Source organism: Natator depressus, chromosome 2 (assembly GCF_965152275.1).
Source record: "Natator depressus isolate rNatDep1 chromosome 2, rNatDep2.hap1, whole genome shotgun sequence".
In the NCBI taxonomy this organism is placed as follows: domain Eukaryota; kingdom Metazoa; phylum Chordata; order Testudines; family Cheloniidae; genus Natator; species Natator depressus.
In genome coordinates, this window is record NC_134235.1 from 150,206,469 (window position 1) to 150,219,603 (window position 13,135).

Sequence of the window (13,135 nt, forward strand, 5' to 3'; positions counted from 1 at the left end):
GATAATAACCTAGATGAAAAGATGGGTGAGGGATTAGGACAAAGAAATGGGTCTGGATGAGTGGGTCTCTGTATGGGAAAGGGGATAAACATTTTTAATTAGTGTAGCTCATAATGAAAATGTTTATAAATTACTGTCTAGATGGCATTGGACTTCAGTTGAGATCCACCACATTTTTGCTACTAGGGAGGCGCTCTGTTGGAAGGTTGCAGGGAAAGGTGGTTGTGTCCAGAAATGAAACAGTTTTGGGAGGAAATTATTGAAAAGATCCATCTTATGACAAAATGCCAACTTCCTAGAGATCCCTCGACCTGCTTACTTAATGCCCCAGTAAAGGATCTACATTTTAAACAGAGCAACAAATTAATTTATTACTTATTGTTAATAGCTAGACTTTGTATTGCACATTATTATTAAAATGACCCCCTCCTCCTATGGAATTGTGGCATAGTAAAATACAGATGTCCTTGTAATCGAAAAGCTTTCACACCATGAAGTACCAAAAAGAGGATAGGTATGTATATATATTTCTGATGTCTCATAGGGAAAGCACTAAATTGAATATTTACAAAATAAGGTGTTTATTGCATTTTGGTCATAACTTTAATTTAAACCAAAGCATTTGTTGGGGAAGGCACTTTACTCTAGACAAGGAACATATTTTACTACAAAGAAGCTGACACTGAAAACATTTACCAGTATCACTATCAGGATTTACAGCATTACGGATAAGGTGTCAATGTCCCCTCTTTGGTCCAGAGCCTTGCTGGACCCCATCTCCCAGAGAACCTATCCCTGACATAATTTTCTGTAGCCCCATCCCTTCCTGTCAGAGCTCACTGTCCCTTATTTCTAACCCTACCCCCTGTTGTTTTTAACAACCTTGCCCTCATCACCTCTGCCAGCCCCTAGGCCTACACTCACACATACTCATATTAACCATGTACTCTTATTAACCATGCCCACTCACACAGGGACCACAAACACCTTAGTACCACACTCAATTCAACAAATTTTTATTTCAATTCATTAATACTGGACTGATAAGACAATCTACTCTAAAAGTGTCACCAAAGCGTAACAGAGAGAGAAGCTCAGGTTCTACGTGCAAGATGCCTTTCCAATCTTCAATAGCGTGCACACTGTCTCCTGGATGAGGTCACTATGGGTATGTCTACACTGCAATTCAACACCCAGGTCTGGCCTCTGTCAGCTGATTCAGGTTCACGGGACTTGGGCTAAGAGGCTGTTTAGTTGCTGTGAAGATGTTTGGGCTCAGCCCAGAGCCCATGCTCTGGGACTGCGCAGACAAGCCCAATCATCTACACAGCAATTAAACAGCCCAGTAACTTAAGTCCTGCAAGCCCGAGTCAGCTGACACAGGCCAGCTGTGTTTGTTTAATTGCAGTGCAGACATACCCTTATATTAACAAGAATTTGTCATGTTGCATCTCCTTCGGAGCTCCATTTCTCAAAAAAGCTGTCTTCTTTATGTCAGGTAGAATCTATGGTTAAACTCATTTCTGCACAGGGTTGTCTAAATCATCTGTAACTGCAAATAAAAGATTCCTTTGAGGATGTTGACCCAGATCTTCAGGTGTGTCACAATGCCTCTTTGTGCACCGGAGGAAGTCACCTTTGCAGTAACCCAGGGCCAGATTTGTAAAGGTATTTGGGCACCTAAAGATGCAGATAGGCGCTTAGTGGGATTTCAAAAGCACCTAGGCACTTTTGAAAACCACAGTAAGTATCTATTTGCATCTCTAAGTGCCTAAATACCTTTACATATGTCACCTCCAGCCCCTGGGCAACAGGGGACCAGTTTGGTATTGGATACAAACTGCTGCAACCGCTATAATTTTCCTTTGATTTTAGTTCGTGCTTTTGAAGCAGAAGTACCTGAGGTCTATTTTGTTGTCATATTGAGGTCCTAAATGGCCACAGATTTGTTAGAGATGCCTATAATAGAGTTAATCTTTTAATTTCTCCAGCTATTTGTTTAGACCTCCAGATTACAAAAGCAAATGTTGAGATGATATCCCTGTGACAATATCTGATTAGCCCTTTGTACAACTAAGACCCAAACCTTAATGGACAAAGCTGCTAGCCAGACAGCAACCACACGAACACTTGGCTAATATTATTTGCCTGACATTTATTTTGTGACGTTTTGAACTCCAACTGTGGCATCATTACCTGTGACAGAAAGACCAAATAATTCTTCCCCACCAGAAAAAGTGATATACTTTCTCCACAGTTCATCAAACTTGGCTTGGAAGACTTGTAATCTATCACTTGCTTCCCAGGGAGGAATGTCTTCCACACCAGGGCCTCTGCAAAAATCAACATAGTCAAATTCACATATATAGTAATACCAATTGTGCAGGTTTTCCAAAGAGCATCACAGAGGTACTGTTTAAAGAAATAAAAAACTCTCCTAGCGCACACTATGAAATATTTTTTAAACATAAGGGATTTTTTTTTCTGATAATTGACGTTTATCACAAAAGATCTGAGAAGAGAGACCAAAAATATAATTGTTTTGACATTAGATGTTGGTCTTTCCTAAGGGCCTTTCCTACATTTTTGGTGACAACTCGCCCAACTGCCAGCATCTGAAGTTAACAGGAACAAAAAGTTCAACAATCATTTTGTTTTGTTTCTATTGCTTTACATTAATTTTTGTTTTTAAACATATATTTTAATTAATGAGATTTTCACTTTCACTCTTCATGAAACAAGGGAGGTGGTGGAATCTCCTTCCTTAGATATTTTTAAGGTCAGGCTTGACAAATCCCTGGCTGGGATGATTTAGTTGGGGATTGGTCCTGCTTTGAGCAGGGGGTTGGACTAGATGACCTCCTGAGGTCCCTTCCAACCCTGATATTCTATGATTCTATGAAGGGAAAAATCACTACAATAGATAGCAATCAACACTCAGTGGAGAAGATTACAACAGTTAGTGCCAGAGACAAAATTAAACAATCAAGTAAATACAATGAAGGTATATGATTTTTGCCCCTAACTGTAAACTTGGATGGCTCAGAGCACTGGGTAATGGGATTCAGCAGGCCTGAATCTCCATTGACTTCAAAGGGACTATTCACACATTTAAAATTAAGCACATGCTTAAATGCTTTGCTGGATCAGGACCTTAGAACAGTTTGACTTGAGATCTGGGCTGAGGTTCTGGTTGATTCTTATATTTTCCAATCCTAATTAATTCATCTGACATTTCAGACTTGAATCTTACACTGAAATTACTGAAATGAATCTATGGCAATAATAGTATTTGCCCAACCCACACCTTTAACTGTCAAAAATATTGGGAAAAAATTGTACTTTTTGAAATTATGTATTTCTTTCAGCTGTAATGTGCTTCTTGCAGCCTCTTGTTAGTTTCCTGAAGACACCTTAGATGTACCGTTCTGGAACAATTACCAATGTAACATAATGTTGTACTGCACCATGATTCACTCACTTTTCATTATAGTCTGTGTAAAATTCCACAGCATCAATCTGGAACTTTTTAACACCATTCAGTAAATCTGTTTTCATGGATGGTTGCACTTCAAGCAGCAAGTCCTGCATCTTCAATACCTGTCATAAGTAAATATATGGCATAAAAGTGAAAATAATCAGGAGGATTTGAAATAAGTGAGTGTTTAAAATAAACTGGTTTTCCTCCAGTCATGTGGCACAAATTCTGACAAGAATGACTGTACTTTGCCTACTCTAGAAATGATAAAGCTACAATACCTGTGTGTTTAGGTTCTTCCAAGCATATGCCAACCCATCAACTCTTTCTGCATTTCCATCTTTAAACAGTAGATCATATTTATGTAGCAGAGCATAAGATTCCTCTATAGGTCCAATTGTCATGTCAATTTTAATCTCAGCCTCTCGTATTTCCTTTAGTGCTTCCATTGCTCCTCGCACATCATCAAGATCATTGACTGGCCTGTTTAATCGCTTGCTGAGATTGTCAATGAATGTGTAAATTGCATCCATGTCCATGGCAGCTTTTTTTTTTAAAGCTAATCCAAATGATCTCTGCCTCAAACGACATTCCTGAATTAAGGCCATTTTCAAAGACTCAGTTGCAAAATCCACTGATTCCAATATGCAATGACTTTGCAGTTCTCTAATTTGGATTTCTAATTGCTAAGAATAAAACAAATTATCAACTTTACTGCACTATAACTTTTCTCTGAACAGCAGAAGAATTTTAGGCAATACTTACAGAAAAGTAATTAATCTGTGTTTGGAATTCAGACATCACTGGGTTAGTCTCTAGAAACTCTTTTACTTTTTCCTCTGGATCCTGTATAAACGGAGAATTGTGTATTATTGTTTAACATTTATAGTAGCCTCCTTATCCCCCAATTGGACTAGATGCTGTTCAAACATAAATGAAGACATGGTCTCTGTCTCAAAGAGTTTAAGATCTAATTTAAGTTTTCTAAATCATTCCAACTGCTTTGTTTTTCTGTCTTCTCTCCTTTTCTCCATTACCCTTTTGAATCACATTTTCTGTATCTGTCAGCAGGAAATTGACACAGACCATGATTCCAGTTACCACTCCAAATATTTCTATGGAGTTTGATATCAAGCGACCAAAACTATGGTGGGAATTTTTAGTCTACCCATCCCCACGCATTGCAAAAAACTCATATTCACCAACACCTAGCACATCTTCATGAAGTTGAAAATACACTCCATAGCTGCCTAACAGTAGCTGAATGAATCAACAGTCCCTTCTCCCAGAAATTGTATGTTTTTTACCTACACTTTACAGCTACTAATATCAGACTAGGGCATATTCAGCACCAGATCATTTAGCATACAGTGTAGCTTGGTGGGAGGAGATACTGATAATGACACTGGCAGGATGTTCTGCTTCTATGGAGGCTGGCTGTTGGGCTCTGTACAAGTTGAAGTTGCAGTTTCACCTCCACCCTCACACCCAGATATATTTTTGGTCTTGTATAGGCTCACTTTGAACTATCTGATCTTCATGCAGGTGCTTATCTGTAGCTGGCATTGGGAGGTCTTTGTGATTACACTTTTTGCATCTGCTGAGGAGATAGAAAGCAGAGTATCACCGGTCTAGTGTTGGTTACGGAGACCATGGCAACTCACAATTTGCACAAATGGCCTCACAGAGACACTGAAGAGGAAGAAGGACAGCACTGATTCCTGCAGAACTCTATACATAAGTGCTCTTGTGGATGAAGAGCAGCTGCCATTCACAATTCTTGGGATATTACTGGAGAAACCATTTGTTTAATGGTTTAATGATTGAAACCATTACAGTGCTATATCATTCGATCTCGCAAGTCTTGTAAGTGCACCAGCAGCAACGGTGGCCAACTCTGTCAAATGCTGAGGAAAGATTAGGTAATCACTGAGGTTCAGCCCCTATTCATGGCCATGAGGTATCTCCCCATTGGGGCTTTCAGAGTGGTCTCAATGGCAATCCCTGGTCTGAAGTCTGACTGATTGTGAACGATCCAGAAAGTCAGCAGATGGCATAGACTGCTGGAGCTTGTTTGTCACAATGTACTCTATGATTTTGCTTAGGAGTGGAGGTTGGAAGTAGCCAATAGTTAGAGAGAGAGCATTCATCATGTGCAAGGATCAGACTCTCTCATTCTTTAGCATGAAGGGCTCTTTAGCATGAAGCACTAAAAGAGGCATTGACAATATATGTTTCTCTGCACTGGTTTTACTAATCAGGAGCTTCCCAGATCTATGTCACAAGTTATTACTTGCTAAGCCATTGATGGGGCCAAACTCAGAGCAAAATCCCATCCACCATCCTGGACTCTGTTCTGTTTTAAAATCTTCAGTCCTGGCTTGTTTTTCCTGTATGCAGTTTATCCTTTCTGTGAAGTTGGATGAAAGCTCCTTGCAGCAGCTGGTGCTTGTGTTTGAGGTCTCATTTATGCATTCAGGGAGGATTAGCCAGTTCACTCTTTGGAACATCTCTGCAGTCTCTGATTTCCCAGAGGCAATGGTGGAGGAGAAGATGATTCTTTTCACTTTCTATACAGCTGAGGCACATTCCTGTAGCAAGTCCTTCTGCTGTTGTCAGAAAGATTCAAAGTGGATTTTGTGCTACCAATGTTTTGTTTTTTCTATCTTCTTCTGACCAATAAAAGATATTACCTCACCACCTTGTTCTTCTGACATAGTTCATCAGTGAATTGTGCTCATTTATGTGGTCAGTAAGAAAGGAAGGGAAGTATTAGGGCTGAGGTATCAAGTTTATACTGTAAAATCTTAAGATCTAGGAAACACCTACAAAAAATAAACTTATTGCTCCTAGAAAATGTTTGAGGGGGAAAAAGCATGAAACAGTCAAAATCATCCACATTTACAGGAAACACAATTTATTCATATAACCAAAAGTAGATCACTCTACCCAGTAAAAAGTAGCATATTTTGCAATAAAGTGAGATATATTAATGTATCTATTTAACCTGATTCCAGATGCTGGAGAATTTAACAAAGCTCTTCAAAATATCCGCTGCATCAGTTTTAAGAGATAAAATTACTGTGGTAAGCTGGATCATAGCTTTGTTCACATCCTTATGTTCACTGATCTGTTTGTCCAAAGGTCTCAATGCCACCATCTTGGTGAGTTTGCTCTCATCACCTAGCTCTGTGGCAGCAGTCTGTTCCATCTGACATAAATGAAACAACAGTAAACCTGTGTCCAGTAGTTTTACTGAACATTCTACAACAAGAATGAGCAACTTATGAGTGCAGATAAAAACAAAAGAAAAACACCCTTCATGAATAACCACTTGCTCTTAGTTTGGCTCATGTCACTGAATTATAATTCTATTCTTAAAGGTGACTTTGTAAAAATTGTTTTTGTGGGGTTCCATGTTTGTCTCTCAATGATTTCTATATCAAATGTGCTGCATTTACGAGTAATGTTGTAGGGGCGGGAGTCCCCTAAACTGCCAGCCCTGCAGTTCCTGTCTGGGCTCTGAGAGCAAAGCTGAGTTTTTTCCTTCTTGCACATACAAGCTTCTGTAAGCTGCAGAGGGGTAACTGGAACATAGTAAACAATTCTGTTCTGATGATGCATAAGGAGAAATTGAATCCTACTCCCTCTCTCTTAGCTGTTTTCATGATGTAGGGTTAAGAGAAGGAAAAAGCAGTAAATCCTTTATTTTTGTCATTGAAATCTGCAGATATCACTAACTACACATGGAACAGATCTGCCAAATAAAAAGGAACCATTTTTACAAAGCCACTTTTCAGAGAATTAGCTTGGAAATGAAGCATTTTCTCTTTCCCTTTCTTGGAATTAGAGCCAGCTCCTTCCCCTCTTTGATGGTCACAACGATAGAGAATTTATTTGGACAACCCTCAATCTGATAGAGTTTTTCCTTTGACTTTCAACCTGATACAGCTGAGGCATTACACTGCAGGCGCCAAACCCCTAGATATTCCAGTACTAGCACCAGTATTTAAAAAAAAAAACACACACACACACACACACACATCCCTTACTGTATGTATTAACGAGGCTAGAAAGAACATGATTTCCACTGTCCAGTGGAGAAATGTCTTCTGTCTGCAAACCTTGCTGGAGCCCTAGGCATAACTAACAGTGTGAACCAAAGGCTGCGAACCAAAGTAGAGCTGGTGCTGGCACAATAGTAACACACTAGGTATAAGCTAACACCAGATAAGGACATTCCTGACCAGACAGGATGGCGCAAAACCACACAGATCTCTCAAGTAACTATGTTAACACATTCCTAAGAGATGGTACAAGAACACACTGACCCCTCCTAAAGATAAGGATGGAATGACAGAATAATGGATAAGGATGTTTTGTTCAAACTAGCAGGTACAAGGTATAAGGGTGGCAACTAACAACATCTGGAGTGTAATATGTAACTTGTTTGTACTAATGTATAAAAGAAGAAGTCCTAGGAGGGGCATCTTTGTATTGGCCTAGGGGACAGCATCCTATTATGCTGACTGAGCCTTTACTTTGTCACAGGCATATATGGGTTAGCGTTCCTGTGACCCACTGGACTCATTGTTCAACTCAAGTGTTCAGACTCATTTCTGACACACATTGAGCATTAGGTTTGAAAGAAGCATGCCTTTGAAAATTGTCCATGTTTCCTGAATCAACTTATCTGAAACCTGCTTTTCCTTTCCCTGTCCCTGTTATATACAGACTTGCAAACCAAAAATGTCAGGTTTCAGAGTAGCAGCCGTGTTAGTCCGTATCCGCAAAAAGAACAGGAGTACTTGTGGCACCTTAGAGACTAACAAATTTATCTGAGCATAAGCTTTCGTGAGCTACAGCTCACTTCATCGGATGCATTCAGTGGAAAATACAGTGGGGATGCAGCTGATGAAGTGAGCTGTAGCTCACAAAAGCTTATGCTCAAATAAATTTGTTAGTCTCTAAGGTGCCACAAGTCCTCCTGTTCTTCCTAACTATTTAGTTTCTTTAACCATTCTTTTTTAACATTCTAAGCAGTTTAAATTTTAAAAAGTACTCTACCTGCTGTTGTCTATGATGTAAATGAGCAAACTTCCACAGTGGGATATTTCTGGCCATCGATAATATGATATTTACTGCTTTGTTTACAGCATTCTGAAAAGAGTAAAACATTCACCCTAAACAAAGGTCAGTCCTCGCCTCAAAAAAAACAGACTGATTAATCGCAAAATTGAAGAACACACCTCTCATCTTTACATTCTTCCACTTAGCAATGCTATATTCTAGTAAGTGATATATTATAGGGTACCCCAAATAATTCATATACTTTGAGAAAGCAAAGGGGTGTTCCATAACATCCTATCCACAACAGCACAAAGTTAAACCGGATTTAAAAAATCATCTAATTTAAACATGGATTAAACCACATACTAATAATCCTTACACTTCTACATGCCTTTCATCCAAGGATTTTAAAGAGCTTTACAAACATTGATTATACCTCATAGCACATTGTGGTTTAATTATTATATCCTTTTTAAAGAGGAATAAACAGAGGCAGTTAACAGAATTAATTTAATCTTATTTCACAACCATCAGAGTGCCTTTATACATTCATTTACTCTAGTTACATATATTTGTAGCTGTACAAATGATGGCATCACACAACCCTTTCTATCTACAGTATTTAAATTTACTTCTTATTGTCTGACTTCTTGTTCACAGACCACACAGGCTGCAAATTAAATCTGACTGAGAATTCTAAGATTGATTTAGGGAGTGGCAGATCAAAATGTTGCTAGGCTGCCAGTCACATTATAACCAATTGCTTTTGGAATCCGTGTAAAATGATTCACATAGCAGTTGATTTTTAAGCATGTGCTTAAATGTTTTGATGAAATAAAATGGGATTACTCATATGCTTAAACCTAAGACTGTTCTTAAGTGTGTCACTAAATCAGAGCCTCATTGTGTGGCAACTGATATATAGCTTTCAGAGTAGCAGCCGTGTTAGTCTGTATTCGCAAAAAGAAGAGGAGTACTTGTGGCACCTTAGAGACTAACAAATTTATTTGAGCATAAGCTTTCGTGAGCTACAGCTCACTTCATTACTGAATGCATCTGATGAAGTGAGCTGTAGCTCACGAAAGCTTATGCTCAAATAAATTTGTTAGTCTCAAAGGTGCCACAAGTACTCCTTTTCTTTTTGATATATAGCTGTTATTTCACACTTATATGGTCACTGAATATTCTTCAGGAATTGTAAGTAATGGGAGCAGCCTGAGTTTTTACTGATGGCTTTGAATTCAACTTCTTTGGTTTGCACACCCTCTTTGAAAAGCTTTCCTTTTTAAAGTAGAGAATTATAGATGGGAGGTGTTAAGTTTCCAGTAGAATTATTGTTTTTATTGGCCAGTATAACATCTTGATGGATGGCTCCAGTTATCTAATTTCTCAAGATGCCATCTTGTGTATCACTGATTTTTTTTTAAATGTAGTCCTATTTTTCTCAGTTCTATTCTTATCTGAGGTTCAATAGACACACCTTCTTTTTAAAAAAACCAACTTATTTACATAAGTATGTGATACCAAGAATGATTGTGATGTGCATTTATTTTTTGTTGATGTTACCTGAATATCATCAAGACTTGGCCTCAAGACAACATTTGGAATGGCCAATTGAATTTCAGCTTTGAATAACGGAACTCTTTGATCCTTTATGAACTTGGTCATCTGATATTTAGAGTTGAGAACATGTAAGCGACGCCTTAAAGCATCTAAAGAAATCCTGGTGCCTAGATAAATGCACATTTTAGAAAAATTATAGTTGTGACCACAAGTTCAGAAATCTTTAAAATATTATAAAAATAAGTATAGTTTAAAATGAAAAACCTACATTTGACTAGAGAGTCAGCATTTTTCTGGCAAAGCTGCCCCATCAGGTTATAGTAACTACAGGACAGACATTCCTGGCAGCGTGTTTTTTGTTTCATATCAAGATGTCCACAGGCAAATGAATCCTGAAAAGTCACAGTGAAACAGCAAACAAAAAATAAAAAGGCTCCAAATAATTCATATTTAATAAATGAAATATAAGCGGCTTAAGAAATGCTTCACAATTATTTACATTTTAGATCTTACCTGCAGATTGCTTTTGTCTTCCGGTTTCAATCTGTGCTTCAGAATGTCTATCAATTCATACATGGAACGTTCCACTTGCTGGCTTTGCCTACAAAGGAACGTTATGGATTTCAGAATATAACCACCCACAAAAGAAATGGGGTGCCCAAAAGAGAAGAGACTACTACCACTCTGGTTTTCAGAACACACTATATTAAAGGGGGAATGCAGAAATACACGTAAACTGTTCAGTTCGTTTCTACTGTCTGGATGTACTACAAAATAACCAATGGATGTTAAAGTATCCTAGGGATATTATCAACATCCTATTTTGAAGATTGCAGTATATCCAGTACAACTAGATCTCCTGGATTGTTTAAAGAGGATCGGGGGGGGGGGGTTAGCTTTGGTGAGCAATCATAGACACGCATTTCATCCAGGTTGGGCATATCAGGATGGTACAGCAAGCTAACTTGATGTACAGACCAAACCATACAAAAATTATAGTAGGCTAGAAGAGAGGCAGCCTTTCATCATTCTGACATGCAAAGCACACTTAGATATGTCTCAGTGGAACACAACTGAACAAGTATTGCATGATAATGTAACAATGCAAAATATTATATGCAGCACCTAGAGAGGGAAAGAGTCTATCTTCTAGTCCTAAATCAGTTAACATTAAGAATCAATGTTACTTATCATTGCATAGATAATGGACTGATCTAAAGTTCTCTAACCAAAGGAAAGGAGAGTAAATATCAGTCAAACAAAACAGGAGTGAAATAGTATAAATGCTTTATTTTTGTTGCATTTAAGATGCCTATAGATTTTGTTGTTAAAAGTTCAGAATAAGAGTTCAACTTGGTCCAGCAGTCTTGTTACAATAGAGATTAAAATGCTAACCATACAATTTTAAATCCTACCATTATGGACTCTACAAACCACACATGAGTAGACCTACTGAGAGAGAGTTTCAGCGGCTGCAGCAGTAAGTTTTTCTGTCCTTTCCAGGAAAGCAGGTACTTCAATGGGTTCATCTTCGGGCAGAGTTACAAGAGGAATTTCGGACATACCCTGCAGAATTCTTTCAATTCTGCATTCCAGAGTGTCAGAAGCTTCTTTTACTATATATCCCACTTCTTCTAGGGAATTATAAACTTTCTCAAGGACTAAGCAAACAGAAAATAAAATGAGAACATACAAAATATAGCACATGAAATCACTTTTTAAAATATCATATTATATTGGAATACAAAAGAGTTATCTTTCTAAATGTGAATCTTAATTAATGACGACATACTGAATTAAAAGGCTGAAACCAAAGACCTGATGGGTCTCTGTGCATCTGAATCTTTAAATACAATTGTTTTGCAAGAAAAAGACATAATGGAATATTTAGTATTATAAAAATATTATATTAAAGAGGACAGTATCTAATGGAAAGGATCAATAACAGTATACCAGAAATAAAAGGAATGTTACTATTGAAAAGTTATTTCATCCTTCACACATACACCTACTTTAGGAAAAAGCAGATCTGCTCCATATTCCATCTAAACTATTCAGGGAAATTCAGTATTTCATCTTCCAAATCACCTTATGGGCAAAATTCCTCAAGGCAAATTAGTATGTAGATTATGCCACTGAATTTCTTCTTACAAATTTATTATCTAATTTATGAGTCCTCTACAAGCATTGTGAGTACTAAATCATGCCAGATAATGGTCTCAGAGACCAGGAAGTAGAGTTTTCCTCTAACTTTTCAATCTTTTTCAAACATTTATCTTCCCAACCCTCTAATCCACAAACCATTGATTTGCAACTAAGTACTATACATATTTTTGTTTTTAATAAATCTTTTGTATTTTTTCATAATGAAGAAGAGGAAAAATAAAATCACATAAAAGTACATTCAGTGCAATCACCGCACTGTGTCCCTTCATAACCATACAGCGGTCATAATTAAAAAGGCATAGTTTATCCACACAGTGGTATTGGAATTGCCAAAATTATTTCCTGTTCTAAGTAAGAAGGAATTGCTGGGGTATCTGTGATCTATCAAAATGTGATGATAGTGGGCAAACTGATATTTTTAATGGAAAATACTGAACAAGAAAACTCTCATATTTACCATGAATATCTCTTTTTAACAGACAGTTATTGAGTACACAAGCAAAAGTGAACTATGTGTGTGTTGACTGTCAAAAAAACCTACAGTATTAACTTATTAATTTTGGAATCCAGAACCAAGATGAGGGTTAACCTTCACTACTGAAAAAAATTGGACAAATGAGTCAGTCCATTCACTACACAGCATACATTTAAATTAAGCAATCCTAAACCCCTTTGCCCCTTGTTTCTCAAGTCCTACTTTAGGATGAATCCTATGTAATGATTCACATTGCTCACATCTGAACAATTCTGGGATATTCTGGATGTGTTTTAGGAATCCCACTTCTATTTTTAATTGGATGTTATTAATTAACCTGAACCTAGTTCCTTCCCCATCAGTGTGTGGTGGAGGTATGGAAT

At 37.7% G+C, this 13,135-nt stretch overlaps 1 protein-coding gene across 1 annotated transcript in view; it reads right to left on the reverse strand.

Moving 5' to 3' along the window:
* LOC141982777 (dynein axonemal heavy chain 5-like) overlaps positions 1–13,135 on the reverse strand; it is a 272,918-nt gene that overhangs the window by 181,245 nt on the left and 78,538 nt on the right. Inside the window, exons 22-31 of the mRNA XM_074945122.1 lie at positions 11,565–11,772; positions 10,625–10,712; positions 10,380–10,503; positions 10,115–10,278; positions 8,546–8,638; positions 6,486–6,689; positions 4,244–4,324; positions 3,760–4,164; positions 3,482–3,600; positions 2,197–2,333 (exon numbers count right to left, since the gene is read on the reverse strand). Of these exons, the coding sequence (XP_074801223.1) occupies positions 2,197–2,333; positions 3,482–3,600; positions 3,760–4,164; positions 4,244–4,324; positions 6,486–6,689; positions 8,546–8,638; positions 10,115–10,278; positions 10,380–10,503; positions 10,625–10,712; positions 11,565–11,772 (1,623 nt within the window). The remainder of the gene's footprint in view (positions 1–2,196; positions 2,334–3,481; positions 3,601–3,759; positions 4,165–4,243; positions 4,325–6,485; positions 6,690–8,545; positions 8,639–10,114; positions 10,279–10,379; positions 10,504–10,624; positions 10,713–11,564; positions 11,773–13,135) is intronic.